Source organism: Amblyomma mixtum, chromosome 6 (genome assembly GCF_055824585.1).
Source record: "Amblyomma mixtum isolate Tamu chromosome 6, ASM5582458v1, whole genome shotgun sequence".
Classification (NCBI taxonomy): Eukaryota; Metazoa; Arthropoda; class Arachnida; order Ixodida; family Ixodidae; genus Amblyomma; species Amblyomma mixtum.
The window spans coordinates 70,250,930-70,277,394 of NC_143017.1; the positions used below are offsets into that span (position 1 = coordinate 70,250,930).

At 44.7% G+C, this 26,465-nt stretch overlaps 2 protein-coding genes and 1 long non-coding RNA gene across 3 annotated transcripts; 2 read left to right on the forward strand and 1 right to left on the reverse strand.

Annotated features, from left to right (window-relative positions):
- Nucleotides 1-8,283: 8,283 nt before the first annotated feature.
- On the forward strand, nt 8,284-9,626 carry LOC149339329 (P2X purinoceptor 7-like). The gene is made up of 4 exons (XM_089550461.1): nt 8,284-8,414; nt 9,056-9,271; nt 9,332-9,498; nt 9,579-9,626. Exons 2-3 carry the CDS (start codon nt 9,066-9,068, stop codon nt 9,495-9,497), a joined length of 372 nt encoding a protein of 123 aa, XP_089406587.1. The 5' UTR covers nt 8,284-8,414; nt 9,056-9,065; the 3' UTR covers nt 9,498; nt 9,579-9,626.
- A 2,510-nt stretch (nt 9,627-12,136) lies between these two features.
- LOC149339330 (uncharacterized) lies at nt 12,137-18,352 on the reverse strand. The gene is made up of 10 exons (XM_089550913.1): nt 17,907-18,352; nt 16,678-17,011; nt 16,346-16,499; nt 15,774-16,158; nt 15,544-15,708; nt 15,195-15,381; nt 14,871-15,113; nt 14,129-14,300; nt 13,330-13,478; nt 12,137-13,268 (listed from the first exon to the last, which is right to left on the reverse strand). The coding sequence occupies exons 1-10, from the start codon at nt 18,234-18,236 to the stop codon at nt 13,096-13,098; spliced, it is 2,292 nt and encodes a 763-aa protein (XP_089407039.1). The 5' UTR covers nt 18,237-18,352; the 3' UTR covers nt 12,137-13,095.
- Nucleotides 18,353-23,375: 5,023 nt separating this feature from the next.
- LOC149339331 (uncharacterized) lies at nt 23,376-25,497 on the forward strand. The gene is made up of 3 exons (XR_016283785.1): nt 23,376-23,750; nt 23,973-24,062; nt 25,406-25,497. It is a non-coding gene; the product is annotated as an uncharacterized LOC149339331 (long non-coding RNA).
- The last annotated feature ends 968 nt before the right edge of the window (nt 25,498-26,465 follow it).

Sequence of the window (26,465 nt, forward strand, 5' to 3'; positions counted from 1 at the left end):
CGTGCACTTTATCGCAGCATGCCTCCTAAAAAACGGTAACTTGCTTATTTTGAGCCCGGTGCGTCGTCAGCGAAAGTTCCGCGGCAAACCGTGTGGAGCCAGCGGCAAAGGGAACCGTCGAATGAAGTTTCACAGGTGAGCCGTTGCGCATGGCACGTTTCCAAATACGCCCGCTACCCCCCAATTTCTCCCCGTACTCCTTGGGCTGCACCTTGGGCTTCTACGAAAAAAAATAAAAAATCGATGAGCAGAGGCAAGTAAGCCTGTTTCTAGCGTGTCGTGGGGCCCGCACCGAATCGAGGCGAGTGCATATTTGAGGGATGGGGGCGGATTTAACAGGCAGTGGTGAATAGGTGAGGCGTGTTTCCGAAGTGTATGCAAACAACCATGGAAGAATCGTCTGTCAGCTTTTTCCGGTTACAAATTTCTCCCATGCACTGCCTTCTGCATAGCAAATGCCCTGTATTCGTGCATCGTTTATTCGCTAATCTATTTGTGCTGCGACATTGCGTATTGCACCGTAAGATCAGCGCGTGCTGTTTATGAACGCGTCCTGAGCGCAGAAAATGACAATTACGAAAGGTACGAGTGTTTTCTCGAGTGTATGCACGGCAGTCGGCTGTGTGCGCGAAATAGTTTAACGCGTTGGTCGTTATATATTTGTTTTTTTTTGCTGCATCACGAAGGCAACGAAGGCTGAGCTTGCACAGTTTAGCAAACGATTGATGTATTTGCCTCAAAGCGTGTAAAAGCTGCCAGTGGGCTAACACATACATGCAACCGTGCGCGCAGCGCGTCTCAACACGTCCCACTGCGTACGCATAGGAAGCATCTGACCGTTTACATTATTGTGGTTGTACTTCATGCGAGTACACGCTACGAAGCAGAACAGAGTCGACGTCTGGTTGGTCTTGCGATGATGCAATACAATCAGCGGTGTTGCAGTGGAAATCAATTAGTGTTAGAAGCGAATTAACACAGCGACTGCCGTGAAGCAACAAGCAGGGGGAGAAATTTGGAACCGGAAGTAGCTGTAGCAGACGACTTTTCCATGAGCCTCTGCGCTGACTCTGGAAACACACCTCACCCATTGAAAGGGGACAATCTATCCCCCTCCACAAGCCTGAAATTTTGCATAGGAAAACTTTGCTTATCCCAATTTTCCGAAGAAAAAAAAATCTCCAAGCAGTACACAGTTCAAGTGGTTTGCCCCCCCCCCCCTTACACACACACACACACACACACACACACACACACACACACACACACACACACACACACTGATGTACTACCCTACTGCCCTTTGCCCCAGAATGAATCTAAATTTTCGTGTAAATGTTGAGGTGTTCAGAGGCAATTCTTGAATTCAAGCGAAGCCACATAGATTTGTGCACGTAGACTTGCTGTGGTGACTATGTGTTTAGGTGCTTGGCAGTTGAGCCCGAAAATGCATGTTTGGTTTCTTGTGTGCCCTTTTGATAGTTTAATGTTAGCTGCCTGTGAACCAGGCAGATGCGGTATTATGAGAAAATGTATTATTTTATTTGCCTATGTTTCCTGCCCACTCAGTTGTGCTAATGCTTGTTCTATGCATGGGCTCATGCCGCTGTTGAGCAACTGTCTTTTTAAAAATATTAGCGTCTCTTGTTATTGTCTGCCTTGTGTGACTGTTGTGAAATCATACTCAACGAAACTGGCAATGCTGAACTTTAAGGCGGCTTGTCGCACTTTCACTCTTGGTCCTACCTTTTTAACACTTTCCCATATAAAATTTAAAGGAGTGTAGATACCAAATTTTGGTTGCCTATGTTTTCTTGTTTGTAATGGTGCGTTAGACATTACTATACATGGAACACCATGAGGTATCTGGCTACAGCTGCCAAATAATAATCAAATTTCATCTCTTACCTGATTCGGCTTCTGTTACAAAAGCAGTGTGATGGCTACGATGTCAGGTCAGTATAGGTCACATGAGGCATGAAGACAGCTGCAATATAATCGCTGCTGCTTCACTCATTGCGATTCTGCTGCTGTGGTGGCTCAGTTATGGTTCTCGACTGTTGACTTGAAAAGCGGGGGTTAAGTCCCAGCCACTATGATCACATTTCAGTGGAGTTGAAATGCTAGAGTCTCATGTGTTGCGCGATGTCAGTACACATTCGAGAACCCCAGGTGTGGGTGAAATTATCCGGAGCCCTCCACTTTGGGATCCCTCATAGCCGGGGTCGCTTTAGGACGCCACAACTCCCATGAACCATGCACCAAACCCATTGCCATTCCAGCTCTTGCGGCAAGCTGTCTTTAGCATCACAGTGAATTAAAATTATGAAGCAGTGATTATGTTTCACTTTTTATTTGTGTCTCACGTGACTTATACTGACCTTTCACGTTGTAGCCATTACTTGACTGTTGAAGCTGAAACAGGTGAGATACGAAATTCGATTATAAATTATTTAGTGATTGTAGGTCAGTGTCACATGGTGGTCCATGTATACTATCTCTTATGGATCATTATAAAGAAAAAAACATAAACCTGTGATGAAAATATTAAAATGTGAAGGGAATCGGAATGATGTTCATGCGGAATGATACCAACTCGGGGTATACATGAACAGGTTGCAGTCATTCACTTCAATACTGATGTTTTTTTCTTCTGTTGCTGATATAGCCTTTCCAATGTTTTTTTAGCAACCTGAAGATGAGGTGCATGACAACGCCTCTACAAGTCATCCCAACTTGGATGATGAGCCTTCAACCCTGCATCTTGATGACAGCATTTCTGATGCACAACTGCCAAGGCTTGATGAGGACACCAATGGGCTTGACAACCATGTGCTAGAGGACCCCGATGAAGACTTGTCGGAATTTATCAGAGTGAACTCCGAGTCGAGACTTCCACACAGAACACTACCCACCTGCAGGCGATGCTGCGTGTATTAACATTATTAACATTTGTTGTTGCTGCTGGCCTTCCTTGGACACAAGTGGACAGCTTGTTGAAGCTGTTGAATGCATTTCTTGGCCAGAACGTCTTCCCATCGACAAAATATGGCTTTAGGAAGTTATGGGATTTGCACAAATCAAGGATGGTGGAAGTCCATACATACTGCCCAACGTGTGAGTGCCTGACATCAAGCTGCGGCCTAGATTTCCAGCACTGCACTAATTGTGCAGCCACAATGACTGTGGCACAGCTGGTGAAAAAAAGGAAGCTTTTTCATAACTGTCGACCTCAAGCATCAGCTACAGTGTCTCTTAAAGAAGTTTGGGGATATAGTTGGCGCAAACCTCCAGAAACTCACAGCTGAAACTCATCAGGGAGCTTATAAGGATATCACAGATGGCCAACTGTACAGAAAGGTCCGCCGTGAAAGGAACATGAATTGGAGTGACCTGACTGTTACCGCTAACAGCGATGGATCGCCAGTATTTAAGTCGAGCAAAGGGTCAGTCTGGCCAATTCAAGTAGCGCTTAATGAGCTCCCTCTTCCCTATCGTTGGAAGAACATCCTCATCGGCGTCATTTGGTGTGCCAAAGGTCACCCACCTACTCGCCTCTACTTGCATTTGTTGAGAAATTCCACACTATGGGCAGCTTCACGTGGTCATTTGCCAGCAAAGTTGTGCAGTCAACAGTGAATGTGTTGTGCTTTTGTGTTGACTCGCCAGCTCGCGCTTCACTGCTGAATGCTAAGCAATACAACGGATACTATGGCTGTTCTTGGTGCCTTCAAAAAGAAACACTTGTTGATGGTAAGAATTCTTTCAGTCATATTACAAGCTTTGCCTCTTCTGCTTTCTGCACACTGTACAGCTCTAAGAACATAATTTTGTTGCTTAAATGCATTCACATGCAACAAGCAACATACTCGTATCCCATGTGGTTGGTATCAACTGTTACCAGGTATAAAAATACTGGTTCATATCAGTTTGAACAAGGTTGTGTTCTAATACAAAAAGAACTTGGTGTTGCAGCAACTTGGTGATGGAGGGCCATGATGATGACGTGACAATCTGTGCTTCCCCATAAAAGCAGTGAAAGAAATTTCACTTGGGAAGGATTGTCACCCATATGGGGGAGAGAGAGACTCGAAGATGGTATGGCAGAGAAAAGGATGGCAAAGTTGCTTGATTGTGACAGCTGTAACTCTGCTGCTTAGTCTTTTAAAGAAATTTTTCTGTTCACATATTCCAGAGATGGAGCCTGACAAGTGCCAGGGTATAGCAGTTTTCGACCATAGGGATCACAGGTCTTCTAAAACTCCTCATAAGTATTCTGAAACAAAAGGCTGTTGTGGGGTGCTTAGTTTACTCTCTAGCAGGCATAATGACAAAGGACGGTCGTTTTGCGCGTTGGTGAGCAGTCACATTTAGCTTTGTGTTTACTGTGAGAAATATGTGCAGATATGCACAGGGCACTTATTTCTAGCTACGAGGAGATTGTGTGCTGTTAATTATGTGAGCAAATGTCTGTGCTGTCTGTTTAAACTTGTGATAAGTTTATTGTCTGGTGATCCAAGACGTACGAGGTGTGAAGACTGGAATCACAGTTGTCACCTGTGGTGCACATGTATGGATTCAGAATGGAAAAAATTGTCACTTGGAAGTTCTATCTTACACAAGCACTCTTGTAAACTTTTGTACCTCTTCCTGCAGAAGCTATGCACATTAAAGGTCAGGAAGATTGACTGTGCAGGTCAGATTCCATAGTGATCCTAATAATCCAGAGCTTTTCATTAGCATCTCCCATAGCCTAGGTCTACCTCTTGGAAGTTGGGTTCTGCAGTGAAAAATAGGGCATGCAAGCTCCACATGTTGACTTATTGCCCATTTACATATTCTGAGTGTAACATGAAAAGCCTAATTTTGTAAAATGGGCTTGTGCATTGATTAAAGGTAGATGTGGTACCATTGCATGTAGTTTAAGTTATTGTAGCATTTCATAACCATCACTTACATGTGCATTCGTACTCTCCTGTCTGTTCTTTAGCATGTATTTCTTTGTTTATTATGCATAGTACTATGAGAAATTTATCTGTCATTTCTTTTTTCAGGCACCCTGAAATATATCATGGAGGGGCGAGATATGGTCGAGCGATGCCATGACACTGTGTACAGTACAATGAAACTTGCAGCCAGGTGAGACCGTCCTGTGGATGGTATGAAGGGCTTGTCAGCCGTCGCAACCCTCAGCACATTGGACCTGTCGTGGGGCTTTCCACCGGACTACATGCACTGCGTACTGGAAGGTGTCACATCGCAGCAAATTGAACTTTGGCTGTGTTCACCAGGAAGTGCCTGGCACATTGGGAATCATGTGAGGGAGTTGAATGACCGCCTGTTGAAAATTCGGCCACCAATTTCACCAGATTGCCAAGACTGGTAACTGAGCGCTCGTTTTGGAAAGCTACAGAGTGGAGATATTGGCTTCTTTACTACAGTGCACCTTGCCTCTTCGATATGCTCCCGCAGAGATATTTGACCCATTTCTGCCTTCTTGCACAGAGTTTACTCTTACAAGCAAGTGTTGAAGAGACAGATATTTTTTGTGCCGAAAGGCTTCTTGTGGAGTTTGTTGAGCAGATGCCAATTCTCTATGGTGAACACACCCTGACCTTCAATGTGCACCAACTTGTGCACCTTGCAAAATCTGTGCGCATGACTGGGCCACTGTGGGCAACCTCTACCTTCCCATTTGAAGGAGGGAATGGTGACATTCTCAAGCTGGTTTCTGCAGCGAAAGGTGTTCCACATCAAATAGTAGAGTGCTTCATCATGCGAGAGGTGCAGAAGTCCCTGAAGCGTCTGGTACTACTGCCACCCTACCTGAACAAGCAGCAAAAGCTGATCTCGGGGAAGCAAGGCAATAAGCTCCAGTTAGGAGTATTAGGTTCGCCATTGCAGCCTGGCAGTCTTGAATGCCATGTTCTGGATTTGATCAGCCAGACCATTGGTGCTGTGCCCAGTATGAGTGAATACCTCAGAGCACGTATTAAAGGGTTCACTGTACATAGTGCCAATTACAACAGGACCGAGAAAACGTGCTCTGAATATATTCTAACAGATGATGGCAAGTTCTTGCGAGTGATCAAAATCTTTTTAGTGGAAAACAGTATCTTCTTGCTCTGCCAAGAACTAATTACCGAGGAAAGCTTTATGCCTTTCATGTTCACTACTGAACACCCTCCGACTGATGTTGGGTTGTGCCTAATTTGTGAGCAGAAAGTTATTTCACCTTGTGTGCTTGTGGCACAGAGCGACCAGTCACATATTGTGAAGGTGCCCAATCTCTATGAAAGTGATTAGGAACAGATGCCAGGGACAAATTTAAATTGGCTTATAGCCAATCCCTGCGACGCTGCGTATGACCAGAAGTTTTCTATGTTGTCCGTCTAGAGCCCAATTATGCATGCTGAAGGACACTGTTCCCACACTGTTTTTTTTTGCACAGTCCATTTTATTTGTTTGTAGTCTTATGTTTTAAAGCATTGGGTCGATGCTTCTTTGAAAGGGGAGAAATTCTGTTAACCTTTGTAGTGTTTGTTTATTCTTCAGTGTTGCCGGTGCGCCGCTTTATTGCTTTGGCTGTGATGCAAGACGCAACCAGATTTATCTCGATTGATCGCATCCAGGCGGAGCCGCTTCTACGTTATTCCAAAATGTTCTAGTAACTTTGCACGCTTTATCTCGAAAGTTCGCTATCAGCTTTAAATTCAGCATGGCCAAGAGCGGCAGGCATTCTGTCCGACCGCAGAGTTCGCCTGTTGCTACGTCGCCGCGGAGTCATTCAGTTCTTTGCTTGTGCAAGTCAGCACAAAAAGAGTTTCGGTTAGAAGCAATTTTCGCTGTCTTCTTGCTCTCTGTACTGCAGTCACCACTCTGTGACAATATTTGCCTCAGTTGCATGGAAGGTGTGCACCTTTTGCTGCATATGTCATTTGAAGTTTATTTCCTTGTGCTGCTCTCGATTATTGTGAAACATCTCTGCATCTCTGTGTTGCACTGCTATAGGTCATTGTATATAGAAGAAGCATTCTGTCTAATGTCCAGTGTGTAGTCCTGTTTGTAATTACTAAAGTTGAATGTGGCTTGTAATCGCATTTTTCATATGCCATATTTGGCCTAAGGTTCAAATGTACGTGTTTTGGTTTGTTATGTGAGATTGTTAGTTTGTTATGTGAGGTTTGTTAAAATAGCGCTTCATTTGTAGTGTAAATAAAGAATTATGATGTTTGATATATAATTTTCACACATGTTTATGAAAACATGTTAGGAGGTTACCTTAATTATCATTCTACTCAACATTGTTTCACAGAGGTGATTAGATCTAAAAGGGCGACCTTCTGCTGCATACGTTCTGCTTGAAATGGTATGTTGAGGCATTTGCATCAGCACATAACATCCAGTGAAGCAAAGTTAGGGCATGCTTAAGCATGAAACACTTCTGCCCTTCGCTTTACCTGAAAAATGGTTGGTATAGTTCTATACTACACTTTGTGATCAGTGCGACGCGCGTTAGACAAGAAGTCCAGATTAGGATGGATGCACTCTGCCAATATTTGTCTTTGCTGTGTATGCCCCCAAACTAAAGTAAACTAAATTAGGTACTGCAGTGTAGTTGTATACGTTTACAACAGCACACTAACTTCCTGTGTGTGTCAGCCAGAATGTGGTTGATTGGTGTCCAAACCTTAATGCCTATTCAAAGTGTTTTTCATGCCAAAATTAACCAATCGACTCTTAAGTGCAATTGACGACCAAAACAGTGTGCACACCACAACCCATGCAGTCTGGTGTATGCACTACAACACACTAACACTGCACGCTGTGGGTACCAAAATACACCAATCAAGTGTAGTGTGCATGCTGCAACACACCAACGCTTTCTGGTGTGCACGCTACAACACGCCAACCCGTTGTAGTGTGCCCGCTGCAGCACACCAACCCAGTCTGGTGTGCACACTGCAACACACCAGCCCAGTCTGGCGTGCACGCTGCAACACACCAACCCAGTCTGGTGTGCACACTACAACACACCAACCCATTCTGGTGTGCACACTACGACACACCAAACCGGGCTGGTGTGCACACTAAGACACACCAAACCGGGCTGGTGTGCACGTTACAACACACCAAAACGATCTGGTGTGCACACTACAACACACCAGCCCGGTCTGGTGTTAACATCAGAACACACTACAGAAGCTGGTGTTCACACTAGGAAACACCAGAACACACCAAGCCATCCTGGTGTATTTTTCAACTGGGACAGTTCAGCTCGGTACTTCCCCTTACCTTTTTGAACCTGAAGCATCCCCACAAGAGCATTCTAGTGCACTCCCGACGAGCGACAGTTCGTCGTTGGCTACCAGCGAAAGCGACGAAGCGATTTCACGAGTGGGGAATGTGAACTGGTAAGTATCTCGATTGCTAATCGGTTCCCGCGCGTATAAATGCTGCTTTGTTGATACTGCGATACTCCTGACGAGGTCCGACAGCGCAAGTGTCTCATTCAGGCATTTGTTTACTGCGTTGCGTTGCGAGGAGTACGCAGGTGTAATGCAGGCATAGAGCGCGGATATTCTTAGAGCGCGTTGGCACAATACATTATCCCAGTTGTAAATACAATTTTTATCGACAAATAAATTCGAGGAACAGGCAGTTACTCCAGTATTTGCGCATGCCGTATGATAGCATGATCTGACCCCGCCGCGGTGGCCAAATTTCGATGGAGGCGAAATTCTAAAGGCCCGTGTACTGTGCGATGTCAGAGCACGGTAAAGAACCCCAGGTAGTCGAAATTTCCGGAGCCCTTCACTACGGTGTCTCTCATGGTCTGAGTCGCTTTGGGACGTTAGACCCCAATAAACTAAACAGATAGCATGATCTGCGTATGACAGTCGGTCTTGAACATAGGTTCTTTCAGTAAACGTAAATTATTCGGCTTGCGCACGTTTGTTTTTCGTATTTTTAGAGTAATGCATAACACCATTTTAGACGTTTTGCCTAGTCTCGGCACTGAAACATTACCACAGCTTTTTACCTTCCACCTCAGGTGTTCCTGCATGCACTGCTCAGTAATGAGTGAGGAAGAAGACAGCTCCTGTTGTCAAGAGATCCCCGAAATTACGGGAAAGCAGAAGCAGGCACGCTGCATCACATCAACAAAAAAATTCAAAGATGTGTGCCTAAATAAAGCTGTGCTTCAAGTTGCTCTGGCACAACAGGAAACTAGTACATCATCGAGAAACGACAGGGGCTGTGTGAACAGGTGAGAAGGAGCACATATGGTAGCTTGGGCAGTTTCATTGACCTGCATTCTTTATTTTAGGAGGATGAGGTACGCTGCTTATAGGCAGTTTGTGCACCTTGTGTGGAAGCGACTGGGCAGGCACAAAAGAAGAATCCTGCCGAGTTGCGTGGTCAGTGCCATACGCAAAAAATATCCATCTCCAGATGGCACTTACACTGGATTCAAGCATCCTTACACTTGCTGAGGTATGTACACATCATGAAGCCTATATAGCTATGCACACAAGCCATTCCTCTAATGTTCAATTATTTGTACCTCCTTTCAGAGTTCATGCAAATGCCAAGCACCTTTATGAAATAAATTTTCATCCATGGCTGGCAAGACCAGAGTTCTGTGTAGAGTGCTTCATAAATATGCAACCGTAACAAACACACAGATGCTTTCAATAAATTAATAATTTATTTGCAAAGATTTTGCAAGTCAGCATACATCTCACCAGTAAGAATGCGAACCAAGTGGGCTGTAGAAACCATGCTAAGAATGAGCTGCATGAGAACGAGATTGTAGTCCCCCATTCCCAACAATACAATGATAATTCCAGCTGTTTCATTTTTAGTGTTTTCATTTTCATATCTGCAAATTCCATTCATGGCACCACATTGATTTTCAGCGCCTGAATTTATAATCTCGCCATTTTCCAAATTGGGCACTGCATTAGCTCACAATCTCCATCACACAGTGTTCCGTAACAGTGTCTTTACACTGACAAGAAGCCGTGACACATTGCTTCAAAGGCAAAGAAAAATGGCTATATTCAGCTGGTGTTACCTATATGTGCTTCGAACTGTGGTTCACAGGTAATTAGTGATGTCATACTGATTTCGTTCGTGGAGACATACAAGAAACAGCAAAAACATGCCATGGACAGGGCATCCCTCAAGTTTCCTACAGAGCTGAACTATAAAATATGAGAGCAGTCTCACTGAAACAAGGAAGAATGGAAGCTATTTTCTGTATGGTCTGGTTTTGCTCTGCAATGTTGCAACATCAACAGTGCAAGAACACAGATAAGCAGGGACACTTCAGGCAACAGATTACTACCATAACTCACCAACCCACTCAGTTTACAACAGAACAAAGTCCTCTTCCAATGACATGTAAATAATTAACACTGTACTATGTCAGTTGTGACCACTGTACCCAAAAACTTCATAATCTCACCTGTCGCCTCTTGTTATGTTTACCCTCCCTTAAAATTCACTCCCTTCCATACCACAATTAGAATCACTAGAGTGAACTTCCTTACAGGCTACAGTAATAAATTTCAGCCTACATTAAATACTACAATAGTCTTAATAATTAAAATTACACTCGTAAAAAACAGTTTCATAGAAAGATTGTAACAGTGAAATACTCTTGCATGAGGCAGATAGAATCACAAGAAGAGAGGCTTCTAAAAGTGTAGCACCACACAATATTCTGGAAGAATCCAGATAATGGCGCTTGTCAAGTGCAACGAACCTGCTTCAGTTGCAAAAAAATGTACACATGCATAACTGTTTGGAGCACAATAAATCATGGAAGTACATGAATTAAAAAAAGAAAACAAGTGGCATGATCAGCAGGCCTTGCACCTAAGGAAAAGCTCGGAACAAAAACCATAGCCAAAAGCACGCAACAGAAGTTAAAAAGGAAATATTGCAGCAGAGAAAGCTGAAAACCATACTATAAGGTGGGTGCATTTCTTGGCACATTTCATATTATCAAGTGACCTGGGCGAGGAGAAAGGAAGAATGATAAATGGTCAGAGTGACACTAACACCACTAATTTCATCTCAGTGCGACCCCTATTAATACGCCATGACATATAAAGCATGCCAGGCTGAACAAGATACAAAGAACTTTATCGGCACATCAACTCAAGAAGCGAGAATTGGCATTGTAAGGCAGTTGATCACTGATTGAAACACAAAGATCGTCATTCACAACATACAAAATTTCTTCAACTTCAAGCACATCAATGTTCTCCGAGTCTGAACCAAGGATGGCAAAGCCGCAACTTAAGAATTCCCATAGTCAAATGGCTAAAACAGTGTTTGTTTAACCCTTTAGCCTCAAATTTCTCAGAGCCCTACTTCAGATGGTGCCTTCATCGTGAAAGGAATCTACTTCACATTTCATGTTTGCAGATGACCGTCAAGCAGGCATTGATGAATGGAGTCAGCTGAGACGAGCACCTTGTAGACCAACACAGACCAGTGGTTCATTGCAAAGAAAGCTTCAATAACCAGTTTGTCCTGTCAATACTGTTCCTGTATGAACTGCTCGTTAATATAAAAAGGTGGAATAAAAAAATACAGATTTCTCAATCGCTACAAGAGGCAGTGCATTTGATACCCGCATATTTCTTGGACGCAGTACATGTATAATAAATTTTTACCGGCCAAACCCTGGCAAGATGCTAAAAGGCACCCCTTCGTGCAGGGTTTTGCATTAATTCTAAGCATCTGGGTATTTTAGCATCGACATTATCATTCATATATGAATGTTAAAGTGCCTTTTTAACCTAAACATCACTGCAGAAACAGAATGGCAGTCGCAACCGGTATTCAGAAAGTGTGTGTACGACATATGCTACCAATTGAGAGACTGCAAAAAAAGAAAATGAAAGTTCTGGCTCTTCATACTGATGGTACTCCCAAGATATTTTAAGAACTGAAATCACTTACATCACTTTTGCCAAAGTCAGAAAGAATTGGTTGGGAACAAATTATCATGGGAGAATGCAACAATTACAATGGCAGCAAGTGTATCCACATAGTTCAAAAACAACACAGGAGTACTAAGTCCAATACTCAGAATATGCATCCATTTGTTCTTATACACAAGGGGGCTTGGCAGTCAGGACCTCTGATTGCAGGACGCTACCATGACATCAGAAACCACACTCACAGTAAACCATGAAGAAATATAGTACACGGCTGTACAACACGCTTGAGCGATTCAGAGAACTTGGAAACTCCAGCTGTTGTTTTAGCTCTAAAATAACAAGCGTTTTTTTTCCTTCTTGACAGGTGCGATGGACCCTTGTGGCTAATTGCTATGTTGCCATATCCTTACATGGTGAAAGGAATTTAAGCCCATGACTGCAACACGCACTTTTAGCATAAAGAATATATGTACAAGACTGAATGGTACACCGCAGTGTGATATACGAGGTCCAGTGCCTGAAAGCTGCAAGTGGACTATTGGGTATGGAGTAGCGGAAGGCTCTGGTTTAATTAGGCCACCTTGGGTCCTTCAATGCCTACTGATACTGCGTAGCACAGAAACATTTCTACATTTTGCCAGCATTAAAATGCAGCCGCTGCAGCAAGGGCTATGAATAAATCAACAGGTGTGCAGAGTAGACATGAATAACTTCAAAAAACAGCAACATTAACAGCTTCAAACCATATGAGATTGGTGAGCAGGCTAGTCCTTGGAGCTTCATTCTGGCAGGGAAACCGCACACAAAATGACAAAAAAAAGTATACAGCACAGCGTTCCAGCAAAAGTTCTAGATATGTATTAGATACACAGTCCATAGTGCGAGATGCACCTTGTGCGTTCATCTACAGGCATTCAGCAGGAGACGAAACTTGCAGATGCTACCAAAGTCTGTCTCCTGCACAACGCATGACAACAAACGCACACAATGCATCTCAGACTGCATGGATGCTGTATGTAGAACAGCTGGTACAGCACTGAGTCATATATTTAGTGTTCTTTTGTCCTTGTTTGTGCACTGTTTATCTGCCAGAATAAGCTTCCGGCCAGCAAGAGGAAGGTTTTACAGTTTTTCATGTCTGCAAATTGAACCTTGACTGTCTGTTCTGCACAACATCTTCCTTTGCCACTCGAGGATAGCAGCTGCTGAGGGGCGGTGGAGTTGGTGAGGCCGCCTTCTGCTTCTTTCTTGACTTGTGCTTGCCTGCTTCCGACTGAACGTAGTCCATCAGCTTTTGCACGTAACCTGTGTAAGCAAGTAAAACCACTGTAACCTGTGGGGAAATGCAATGGCTCCATGAGCTTACCAAATGTGGGCTTTTCCTTCACAGGACAAGCAGTAGGTGCACCACCTCTCGCTTTTGGGTACTTCACATTCCACCGAGCCACACCATCTGTTGTGCATGCTTGTCTTCTTTCACAGTTCTCATTATAATGAAGTACTGCAAGTCGCGTCCTGAAAAGGTGCACGTCATCAAAGCATTCATAAGGAAATAAAAAAATGCACTTAACCTGCATCACCTGGGTCAATGCAACATGCATGAGCTTCCCTCCAGCCATATTCAGCGAGCAAATTAAAATTACTTCATACTGCACTCAAAACATCGATTATTTATACTTGAGGGATCTTGTAATAGGTGCAACGCCACGAACCTTAACACAGACTGAAATGTCAAGTAAAAATCTAAAAGCGTTTTCGAACAATGCTGCATTTACTTTTGTCTCCTTTCACGTCCCTGTCTTTCGCGCTGGTAGATTCACCGTGACACCATACCAGCCGTTCGAAGTTTAGAAGTGTTTGCAATTATTGGGTTAGTGCAATCTCCACCATCTACGTCCTGACACTAATTATTTTGTACAAGCTTACCCGGCACAACAGGCTGCTTCTAGTGGCTTGACTCCGAAAAGCAAGGATGTTGGCAAGTGTACCCTCTGTAGTCATAATTCTGCCCGATTTTGGCTAAGAAAGCATGCCCATTGGTGTGTGTCTGGTCGCTGTTGCCAGCACAACTAGAAAAATCCCAACACTAACACTTTATACAGTAACTACGATTGTCTTCCATCAGGCTCACCACAATGCTAAGAACATTAAGTCTAGGAATTTACCTGGCTTTCATTCCAGGATTAGAATACTGGCAGGACTTCGGAGCAAAATGCAGCAGCAGGGCATGAAATGCTTCCAACCCGTAGGTTTGAAACCTTGTTGAGAGCTGTGGCATGTCAGATAGGAGAACCTTAGCTGTTGCAATCTCGTTCAGCTTCTTGTATGCCTTGGAGTCTTGAAAAAGTGAGGTATAACCATTTTTTTCTTTAGAAACAACCATGAGTACAAAATGCCACAAACTTGTCACGAGTCAGATTTTGTGGAATATACTAATGCAATTACAAGTTGCCACGGGAGAAACCAAAGCTACGCAATAAGCATGTCAGTATTTTCGGATTTTACAGAGAAATGAAATTGCAATGCACACTTGAAAAAGATAAACAGCTTTGTTTCCCCTATAGACAAAGCAGTTTGTTCTGATGAATCCATTTTCTAAAGTCAATGGTGCCTAAAGGTCACTTGTTTACATCTTGAATGGCAAACTGCAATCCATAGCTTTGCAGCTGACGGTAACTAGTGAGCCAAAATTCTGGAAGGAGTTCTTTATAAACCTGCTTGCCTTGCTGCTCGCAATTACATGTGCTCACAATCTACACACCTTAGTGATGTTTCAATTAATTTGCAATGCCTCAGATTCAAGTTTGACAAGGCTCGTCACATGAAAGCACTGAGTTATCAGGAGAGTAAAAAGGTATTCAAAAACTTCTTAGCAAAGTTGCCCCAAATAACAAGCAGAAAAAATACCTGAATGAAGCCACTTTCTGGGCTGAACGTCTCCATGAAAGCACACTGGGAAAAGCTGCTCTTCATGTGTGTCAATATTTCTGATATGATTAAGCAGCGACGTCCACTTCGGAACAATCAGTTCTTTATGGCCATCACTTGATGCTGCAGACCAATAAAGATGATTGTTGATGGACTGAATCCATGGCTCAAGTTCCTCCTGGCCAGCCTTTTTGGCAGCTATCTGCAGTTTTTTGCAAACCCCTGAAAGATGTTGACTGAATGAAATCACGATTGTCTAAAACATCTTGTTACACTAGGTGCAATGAAGACTGCTCATGGTACCTTTTGCTACATGCCAGACGTCAAACTCATGTTTGAGGTCGCTCCTTTCCTTTTTGAAGAAGGCTTTTATTTGTGAATGTCTGTCCGTCACCATTCCTTGGACTCTGACGCCGTGACTTTCGAGGTATGCTAAAGCCAGCTCAAGGCCCCTTCTTTCCATCCGGCAACTGCCACCAGTTTCATTGGACTGAAAGATACGATTATGTTACTGCAATTTTACATGTAAGAAAAGTGTTGCGTTGGGTTTCATGGCACGCCATGAAAGGGCAGCATTATGAACATAATCAATGGTGAGGAATAACGCCAAGCCCTGGCAGCAAGTAAAATGAGAGCAGAAATTTCAACATACCTGCACAACTTCAAAGTGTAGTATCTTGTTGCGTTCTACATCTAGAAGACTATATGTGCCAAACTTTGCACTAAACCCCGGCGAGTCTGCACGCCCATCACCAGCGAGTGTCACCGCCTTTTCTTGGGCTTCTGCCAGTAACACAGCTTGCTCTTCTTCCCAAACCTAAAGAAAAAATCACACACTTCATGGATGAAGAACTTTAAAATCTTTTTGGAGCCTCCACTTACTTTTTTGACTGCAGGCCACAAGTAAGAACGCTGAATATTAAAAAATGTCCGGTTGGTGACCACTTGCACACCAAATGAAGCCAGCATCCTTAGAGTGGTAGCGGCATTGTTTCCTGAAAAAAGGATGGCTGCACACAGCTGCAGGTTGAGAGTAGGTTGCTGATGCACTATTTCCTGGTTTGACCATGAAAAATAGTGGCCAGCTCCACACTGACTCTGCACCTGCAGCAGAGTCCCCTCACAAATCATCACTACATCACAAGGTGCAAGGCAGACTCTGCAGGTTGTGAAAAGCTGTTTCAAAAATTCTTCTTTGACTAAAAAGATGCGGCTCCTCGTATGTTGTTCGGGACATGGCTCCTGTGATGCACCACCAGCTTCGAACCTGGAAAAAAGTCCAATATAAAATTGAGGTAACAGCGGACATCCATGCAACAAGAATGCAAATTTCTAATCTTCCCTGGCAGTCAGCACTTAGAGAAGCTAGCTAGTTTATGCATTTCTACATAGCTAAGTTGTTTTACTTCTAGAGAGACAATTAAGCAGGAATCAACGTTGTGAAATTTACGTACTCTGATTCCAGCTCATCCAAAGGGCTGTAATCGTCGGAGCTGTCCTCATCGAGCACAGGCTCATCAACAAAATCAACAGCTTCAGCTTCAACACGGGGGTGCGCCATATTTACTTGTGTTCCCACATCAGCAGTGCAGCTGCCAACCTGGATACCTGAAAGAAGGTGCACAAGGGGTATAAGTGGAATAGTGTGCATAAACACAACTCGCACAGTAATTAGCTATTTGTAATGGGCACAAAAGTACATGCTCTGCAGCACACTGTATTTAAATCTTTGATAGGCATCCTTTTTGAACAACTGCGAAATGAGTCTGCAGCATTCACAACTTACCAACAGAAACACCACGAGACCTTGCCTGGATTTTCTTCGTTGAGGTCGATTTTTTCAAATTAATTTGCGAAGATTGGCTGCACATTTCTGCTGGTAACGGGGTTTGTGTGGCTGTTTCAGCCGTCTTGGTGTTGGCCTCTGCAACTTGTGCAACAACCATCTGGGTGCACGGTGTGTCTGGCTGTACAGCATCTGCCAGAGAACTCTCTTCACATGCCGCTGGTGGCGGCGAGTTGCTGAAGATGAAAGGCCCTGGACTAGGCACATGGCTGTCCTCCTCTAGTGCTGCTTCAGCTGGAATTTCCGTGCTGTCATTTAGCAGCTCGGCCAATGTCTGCAAGAACAAGACACAGAGGTTCATGACTAATTATAGCACAAGAGATAAAACAGGCCGAGATTTCATTCCCTGTCTTTTCATACCACTCCACAAAACACACCCTACTCCTGCTGTCAAAGCGATTGGTACAGACATAAGTTGTGAATATCAGCGTTTTCCCTCTGAAAATCAAATGCGGCGGAGAGCCGGTAGCAAAGGTCCCGCGGCAGTATTGGTTTATTGTGGTTTAAAAGCAACTCAGGCTATGAGGGACGCCGTAGTGAAGGGCTCCGGAAATTTCGACCACCTGGGGTCTTTAACGTGCACTGACATCGCACAGCACACAAGCCTCTAGAATTTAGCCTTCATCGAAATTCGGCCGCTGCAGCCGGAATCGAACCCGCATCCTTTGAGTACGCGGCAGTATCAGTCAGCGCACGACGAAAATGTAACGGTAACAGCCAGCATCCCCCTCCATAACCCCGCCGTCTGTGCAGGTGCCGTGTGCGCGATTAATTGCACGCAGTATATTTATTCTGTATATATATGCGCAGTTATTGCATGCGCGCAGTTATTTCCGACAGTGTCTGGTCACTCGCGCGCGAGCAGCGCATACCTGTTTACTTTTTCTACTCGCATAGCTCTCCCATTCCCTTTCTCGCTATCGCTTCTCTCTGTGCTTCTCCCTGTCCCTTCGAATTCCGCCGAAAGCAACTCGGGTGCTTACGATATCCCACAGCAACCGCCCAGCACATAGCGTCGCCAATGGCATTCGTGGGCTCCGCACAGCGCGCACACCCTTGCACGTTTCCGCACTTCGCGACGGGCATACGGACGCGACAAGCGCAACTTCTCCTAAAACAGCAATTCCCCCCTCCCCCTTTTGCACGTTTACGCGAATTTGTACACCTACCTCTAGTCTTCTTCTTTTAGCGAAAGCTTGTCGTGGTGGTGGTGATGCGTTGGGCTTGTGCGCGAAGACAGAAGGGACTGCGCCGGGCTTCAGCCGTGCGTTCTTCACTGAGATGCCCATGTCGCGCATGAGCGACAAACTCTGAAAATAGTCTGTGTCACGAAAGTGGTCCGAACAGACCATGCTGCTGCTCGACGGCTTGAAGTTTTTTCGCTTGACAGCAGCCACCCACTGAGCTGCAAGCTTCCTCTCTTTAGGGAACCGATGGAAAATAACATCATCGCGTCCGCTCGTGTTTGAGCAGCCGTACGCCGAACAGAAGGACGGCATGATGCTCAAAGCATGCAGGAAAAGTACTTTGCAGCTTCTGTGCAGTTAGAGCTGAAAAAGTGCACACAAAAGCGGAGAAACAAACAGCGAAAAGGATCACAACCGCCGCAAAACGAGGCAAAACCATTGAAAGGAAGTGAAGAGTGGACCGGGGATACAGAAGATGACGTAGTTTCCGCTTCGCTTCTTTTTTTTTTTCTTCTCTCTGCCCGCGCTCCTCCCGCCGGTGTCGCGCGCAGGGGCGGAGCAACGGCCAATATTTAATCGAGTCTTGCGAGCCTGCTAGAGCATAAATCGCCGAAAAAACTTCGGAATTACATATTGTGCAGAAGGTGATTTCAATGAGCGAGCGTCCGTACAATTCGGTAACCGTTTCAGCTTCCCTTTAAAGCTAGAGAGGATTTCGACTGAAACTCTGTATAAGGAAGCTACAGGAATAACACTCCAATCGATACCATGGCGAATATTGCGCGTGAGTTCGTTCTGGTAGTAAGCAGATCGTCCATTGTACACTTTGAGACTCGCGTAACTTCTAGGGCACGTATTATCGAAAATTAATAATGTGATATTTCTATCCTCACTCAGCTAATTATTAGATGGGGTTTAGCGTCAAGAGCCAAGACAATATCTTGCCGATTACAAAGCTAGCAACACAATGTTCCGCGTCAGATAACTGAGCTGTGGGAAGTTGCGTTCGACGTCAAAACTCACGAAATGGCCGCACACAAAGCAGCAAAGTTTTTTCTTCTTTCTTTTCCTGTTGTTTGCATCTTTCTTGCTTGCTGAACGACAGAAAAATTACTTCCAATCAAGGAATTTCCGTGTTACTTGCCCTTATTTATCTCCCCCAACACTCTCAGCATGCTACGATTGCTTTGGTCAGTAACGAATGCTCCTTCTATAAAAACAGGTCGAAGACACTTCAAGAGGGCGATGCGTCCAATTTGCCAAATTTGTGACAAAAACCTTTACGCAGATGATGACCATATTCTCTGGGGATGTGAAATCTCTTCCCCGCCCCTTCCCCCCATAAAGCTTCTGCCATATCCCTTGTTCCTGCACGTTTAGCAAATTATGACTTTAGAATGCATGCCACACAGTTGAGTGTCTTTAGCTGTCTCGGTTGCCTTTCAGTTGATATTACTCCTGTAATATCAACTGGAGGATGGTAGGCCGTGGCGGTATGGTGAGTGATCTTACACTGTTTGAGAAGAGATTCCACGACCTCGGACAGAAAAACGCGCCCACGGTCGCTCAGCAGTTCTCGGGGCGCTCCATGGCGAAGAATGAAGTGATGCAATATGAAAGAGGCAACGTGTGGTGCCGTAGCAGCAGGAAGAGCCGCGGTTTCGGCGTAATGCGTGAGGTGGTCGACGGCTACAATAACCCAGCGGTTGCCAGCAGCAGTGTAAGGAAGGGGGCCGTAGAGGTCAATCCCAACTCTGTCAAAAGGACGGAAAGGGCAAGGGAGAGGCTGCATCTGGCCGACTGAGTGGTGAGGAGCCGGCTTGCGACGTTGACAGTCAGGGCACGAGCGGACGTATTTGCGGACGTAGGTGGACATACCGCGCCAATAATAGCGGAGACGGAGTCGCGAGTATGTTTTAAAGGCGCCGGCATGAGCAGACTGCGGGTCGTTGTGAAACAGGGCGCGGAATGTCGACCGCAGATGGGCAGGGACGACAAGCAACCACTTCCTGCCGGTAGGGACGTAGTTGCGGCGGTACAATAGACCATCACGAATGGCGAAGTGAGCAGCCTGGCGGCGGAGGGCACGAGGCACGGGTGCCGCCGAGGAATTTGAGAGAAAACGTACCAGCGAAGATATCCAGGGGTCCTTATTTTGCTCGCTGCCCATGGTATCTGTTGAAAACGACAGCGAAGCGCAACCGGTTGGCGAGTGGCAGACAACGTCTGGCGGCAGTGGAGAGCGGGACAATGCGTCGGCGTCGTTATGTTTTCGGCCGGAGCGATAGATGACACGGATATCATACTCCTGTACACTCTAAGAAAAAAAGGTGTAAGAAGGGTGCATCTTCACGACTTATGCTATCTGAAGGCGCATGGACTAACGGTGCACTTTGCAGAGTGCATCGTTACACCCGTGTGGAGGTGGCGGAGGCCGTTAGTCTCTTTCAGAAAACTTACCCCCTTTTTTACTCTTCAAACCAGCTGTGTTCCCTCTGAGCGAAGACATGTACAGCAAAGTATGCAGCCCTCACCGCCTCCCCTCTCGAAGACGGCCCTCTCCGGAAAGCGGGGTGGCGGGGTTATTTTGAGGACAATAGTTAAGAGCTACTCTGGCTCACGCTCCCCCACTGCATTGATCCTTTCAACCGCGCTGGCGAAACTGACCGCGCCTCCTCGCTTCTTCAAGGGACCAGAAGCTATTTGTTCGAAGAACACGTACAGCGATCTTCTGCCCATCTCCGCCTGACATGGTCGGCAATAATGGCGGACGAGGCGGCTTGGCGGATGCACAGAACGTTACTGAAAAAAGGTGCATTGACCGCGATCGGCCACGACAACCACCACGCATGCAAACATGCTCTTGGTTGCTAACGACCAAAATAATCACTAATATTCGGTGCATGTGCTCTCATACTCATGATTGGATATCATTTTAAAAAAGAAGTAAGTCAGCAAAGACAGACGGCATGATCGGTGCTGTGTTACTCCTTTGACCAATCGCAGCTCTGAACCAAATCAACAGTTTAGCGCTTCAACACACCAGAGGCATGAAAATTATTGCGCTTATAATTTCGGCTTGTGGTTAAGCTTTTATTAAAGCGGTAATAAAAGCTTTAAAAGGAACAGTTTTGCTTCACAGCCAGCGTAAGCTCTATTAGTAAGCGCTGTTATTCATGTTCTAATAGCGTACGATAAACGCCAGGGCGCTTAAATTCCCTCCGTACAATTTCGAATAACGTGCACTGCTTTTCGAATAACCCCTCGTTGTGGCACATGTTCCTGAGCAAATAACAGACGAATAACAGAAAGGGTTCAGGTTAACATGCATACAAGTTAATAAATCAAAATCGGACGAACGAGCGAGATTGTTGACGCAGTAATTTTATGTTAGCTGAAGATGCAGTGTAACGCAAATCCCGAATAAATTGCACTCTCATATTTCTGCTCCATTTCAACAACCAAAAAGAGCCCTACTCGCTGATAAATGCGTGATCTTCACCACTAATATTGACAACGCTGAAAAACAAAAATGCAAGAAACTAGGGAAGGAATAATTCTGCATCTGAACTGATTTGTGAACGTGGCCTGAACATTCCATATATATAGGTACTTTTTTGTTTAGAGCCCTTTTACCAAGACACGAGCCAGGCCTCAGAGTCGCACTTTTGCTGGTCTACTATTAGATCACCAGCATTTGTACATCTGCTCATAAACTCCTCAACGCAGCGTAAAAGACATTTCTACGTTTCCTTTTCAAGAAATCTAGGGATCATTTCTCTCGGCACAAGATAGCGAAGCCCATAGTAATCAGTTTTCGAGATAGCTGCATTTCCTGATCATGTTTTGGCGCATACAAGTGTTTCACATTGAAGCAGTTCAATTTCAGCTTATATTAAATTAATAAACAGGGAGCGAGGCGACTAACGCGATTTAAGTCTATTCGAACTTCTCTTGCGTATGAAATTGTGCTACACGCCTACAAGAGCAGAAATTAGCTTAAACTCAGTGTACGTGTACGTAACTTTTAGCTTTTAGGTTGTTCCGCGCAGCTTTAATGCAGTCAAGTAGTACTGATAGTCAGAAATGAAGTTGACTGCCTCCAATTTTTTTTTTTTTTCGAACTGTGGCGCTATGGAAGCATCGAATTCCGCAACAAACCGGGTGCCAGAGGAAACAGTAATCAAGGCGCTTATATTGCGGCAGTGCATTGTGAATTCTTATGAAATGGTTCATGCGTCACGAAATAACTCTTTCTTTTAGAGGCTAATGATAAGCACTAAACAGTACATTGCACTAGATAGACGCAGCCCGAAGACCCAAGCTCGAAAATAAATGAAACTACGGCGTATAAACTGGCAGGTTTTCCTTCATCATCGTAAGTTGCTTCGGATGACTGAGACTTTTGTCTTGTACGCACAAATAAAACTGAGCTAAAGGACACATTGTATCGCACTGACGAACCAATCTTTAACAAAAGCATAAATTCAGCGGTGGCAACTGCCTATATTGAATAAAATGAAAGCGCGTATAATAGACGGAATCGCCCGAATAACCAGTCGGTTGAAGCGTCTTAACGGGTGCTTGCTGGCATAGCGCTGGCAGTGCTCCATTTCTGCTCTGTTGACCCATTTTGAAAATATTTTGAGAACTTCGCGAACACTGGAACGATGAGAGGTGAGAACTGCTGCATCAGCAGTGGTCGACTGCCGCTTGAAACCCTCTTCTACGCCAATTCTTCAAAAGTTCAAATCTCGTGAATCCCCCCCCCCCCCCCCCCCCTTTTGTTTGCCTGAAACTTCTTTCTACTCGGTGCGGCTTTATTAAATCCATATTTCTATAGCTGTATCTATTTCGCGTTTTTGAACCAGAGCTGGTTTTTTGCTTTTTTCGAATTCTCCTAACACGTGCGGCCTCATAAGCAAAAAGAAAGCTGAAATGTCATACCAGTATTGGAAACTATTATTGTATCTGACGTGGAATCAGTAATGCTCTAGCATTTACATCGCTTTTTTAGATAGTTCTATGAATGACTCAGAAGTGCAGGAAGGGCAGTTTATTGATATTTATTTCGCAGTGCCTTCCTCGTGCGGCAGTAAATGAGAGCTGACGAGAACGTACGTTCCACTACTCTGAAAACTATTCTTTTGCATACATCGTAGATTTACGGCAGCATCTGCGTAACAGCCGGCTGCACTAAATATTTCAAACGCATACTGCAAGGCGCTCGTTGTACCCGAGAACACAAGAGCTGTGAGCACGCAAAGAGCGCGGAAAAATTAGTACCACATGGACAGAGCGGCGCACGCAAAAAGAAGCGAACCCGCACATTGCAAGCTCCGAAGGCTGTTGCCCCGCACGCGGGCGGCATGACCTTGGAGCACTGGTTCCCTCAGTCAGCGGAGAAAAGGGAAAGAGGGGAAGCGCGTCGCCTCGCCGAACAAAAGAAGGCGCAAAGCAATGGCAGTGGCTTGTAGTTTTTTCCTTCTCTTTTTCGGTCACGTGCCTGTCTATTTGGATTGGCTATTTCCTCCCCTAGAGTCGAAGACGAAGCCGCTGCTTACACGTGACGCTCGTCGTAGTTGTTGCAGGGTGTCGTGCGTGCGAGTCAGGGCGCGCATTCCTCATTTTGAGCCGTGTGGCCCGTGTGCGTTCGTGTTCGCTTGTGCTCAGCGATTACTTCATCGTGCACGCTTCATCGATGTGTGACGCTGCAGTGGGCGACATCTTCGCGAAAGAGTGAACGCCTGGAAGAAACAGCGCACGCCAGGTCGTCGCGGCGCAGCTCATCGTACGGATTCTTCGCGCCAAATTTCAACCCTACAAGTAAGTGACCTTTTCGTTTGGTCATACGGGTTGTTTCCTGCCATTAAATTATGGTGTATTCTGTAAAGATGCTTTATCATGAATTGTGCGCGCGAGCCGCTACTTGTTGCTATTTCTTGTTTTGAGCCGGTCGCGTGCGGCCGGAGGGAGCCTATCGTGTACAACACACGATCGCAGCGGCGCAATCTGCAGGCGTCTTTCTCATGCTTTCTTTCGCTGCAGGCTCTGATCCTTCGTCTGCTGTGCGAAAGAACATTGCCGGTCGTCTCTTCAACGCAAAGTATTTGTCCCTGCTCACGACCATTCAGTAAGGTAAGTCGAAGCCGCCGCGGTGGCTCAGCGGTTACGGTGCTCGGCTGCTGTCCCGAAAGACGCGGGTTCGATCCCGGCCGCGGCGGCTAGAATTTCTTTGGAGGAGAAATTCTAGAGGCCCGTGTACTGTGCGATGTCAGTGCACGTTAAAGAACCCCAGGTGGTCGAAACTTCCGGAGCCCTTCACTACGGCGTCTCTCATAGCCTCAGTCGCTTTGGGACGTTAAACCCCAGAAAGCAGAAAGCAGAAGCAGGTAAGTCGAAACCGCAGTCTCCGTTCAGAAAGGGGCGAGTAAATTAGTGTGCGCGCTTCTGTGGCACGTACTGCGCGCAGTGCTCACATCTACTGCAGCACTGTATGTGATTCTTATTGGACAATAATCCCTTTATAATTTTAGCGCTACAAGGCAACTCCTTCTGCCAGGCCGCTTTTTTTTTTTGCGAATGGACGGCGTCAATTTTTTTTTTCTCTTTACCACGGAGTAGCAAGCAAACGATAAAACAGTAAACGTGAAATTTATTTATTCATAGGCAAGAAATTAGCAGCTCATTTGTGCTCTGCGCTTCCTGGCATGCGGCCGTTTTCGCTCACACCTTGCAATATTTTTGCTAACCCAGAATGTGACTTATCATGGCAGCAGTTTTACTGCATTCAAATGGAAAGATGCGAGTGCTAATGGTGTTAAGTTGATATGTAGCTGGCTCTTCACTCAGGCTGCGAACTAATAGAGAAAAGTGGACTTGTTTAGTTCTTTTTACTAGTGAAAAGGTCGGGGCTAGTTGGTGGCCAAACATTAGCTCACAAAAGCGTACAGTCTATGTCACCTCTTTTTGTGCTCTTGTATTCTCTTGTGAAAGAGTGAGACGTTAGGTTTGATGTCGCTGTAAGAGGTTGAATAGAAGAATACGCTAGTCGATAAGCTTTTCTGTTTAGAACAATAAGGATTTTGGTTGCACTGCGGTAATCTGTCGACGAAAAAAAAATTCTGTAATGAATACTGTCAATCTCTTAAGCAGTAACAGTATAGTTCTTTCTTTTTTCTGCAGTGGCTGTTAGAAAATCTGTTAATTATGTTAGGCACTTAGTGACAATTCACTGGTAATAGGCCATTGTGCTGTAGAAGTTTGTCTAGGCTTTTGTGCCAGTGCATTGCATCAATTATGCCTCTTATAAATATGTGCAAGTGCTGCAATGGATAAAATTTGGAATAAAAAGTTGTTTCTCATTTTCAAACTATTCCTGTCGTTTTTTAAGCATGTGTGCCTGCCATTATGTGGTTTAATGAACATATAAGTTATCACTAACCATTAGACTAATGCTATAAATGACGCTTCTATTGCAGTGCACCTGGGAGAAGGAGGGATGCAAAGGTGCACAGCCATTGTCACTCCTAGCACCGAAGTTCAGCTTGGATTCTTCAAAACCGTACAAGTGGCCGGGAATAGATGTGTGTGGTATGTATGTTTTTATGTAATTGGGACATTGTTCATCATCTCTTGATGTCCATCCGTGAACACAGTGTTCTATGTTGCACAGCTACAGCCATTCTATTAGAGATTTTAGAGGTTTTCAGTGTTTTCAAGGACTTAGTTCTGAAAGAATTTTTAAATAATGGTATGAATAATCGTGACCACTTTTTATGGCATGAAGTATAAGTGCAGTTTTTTTTCTGCAAAAGTAGGCTGGACTTAAGCAAAGATTTCGTATTGAATTAGTTTGAGACGTGCTGCCTACAATTCATGTTGCTGGCGTCAGAAAAAAATGACACACAGTTATGGTAATGCTTGGCAGGGTGGCATGCTACCAAGCTAATATGACTAGCACCGTTTATGCATGTGAAGCTTAATGTGATATGCAGCTACGTGAGGCTGTTAATCTTCTTTGCAGTGTTCACACTTCTTTTTGAGTAGGAAGGTGCTGTTCACTGATGTGAATAATTTCCAATAACTCACATGAACCCATATTAGTTTTATTTCACATTGGAGTGAACTTAAAATTTAATTAAGCTCACGTGCCCTGCATGTGACAGCAGATATGGAAGGCAACTGTTTGAATAGCCATTCTTGCATGCTGTCAGTCAGTGTTTACAATTTCATTATGCTGAGCATCTGAAAAGATGTGTAAAGGTTACATTCTATTGTGCCGGCAAAATGTAATTCATGGGAATTACTGCCACTGCATATGCTGCAAGCATTGGATGAAGTGGCACTGTCTAAATAAAAAGACGAGATTTGTAATTTCCTCAAGCAAGAATAGTGCTTTAGAAGGAGACTGTTCTATGCTGCTTGTGTAGTTAATGTAGTCTGTCAGTGAAGGCCAGTCCATAACAAAAGCTTTTTGCATATGCATAATGTAGAGGTGTAGTATGAAACAGGCTATGAACGTGAATAAAAGATACCGTT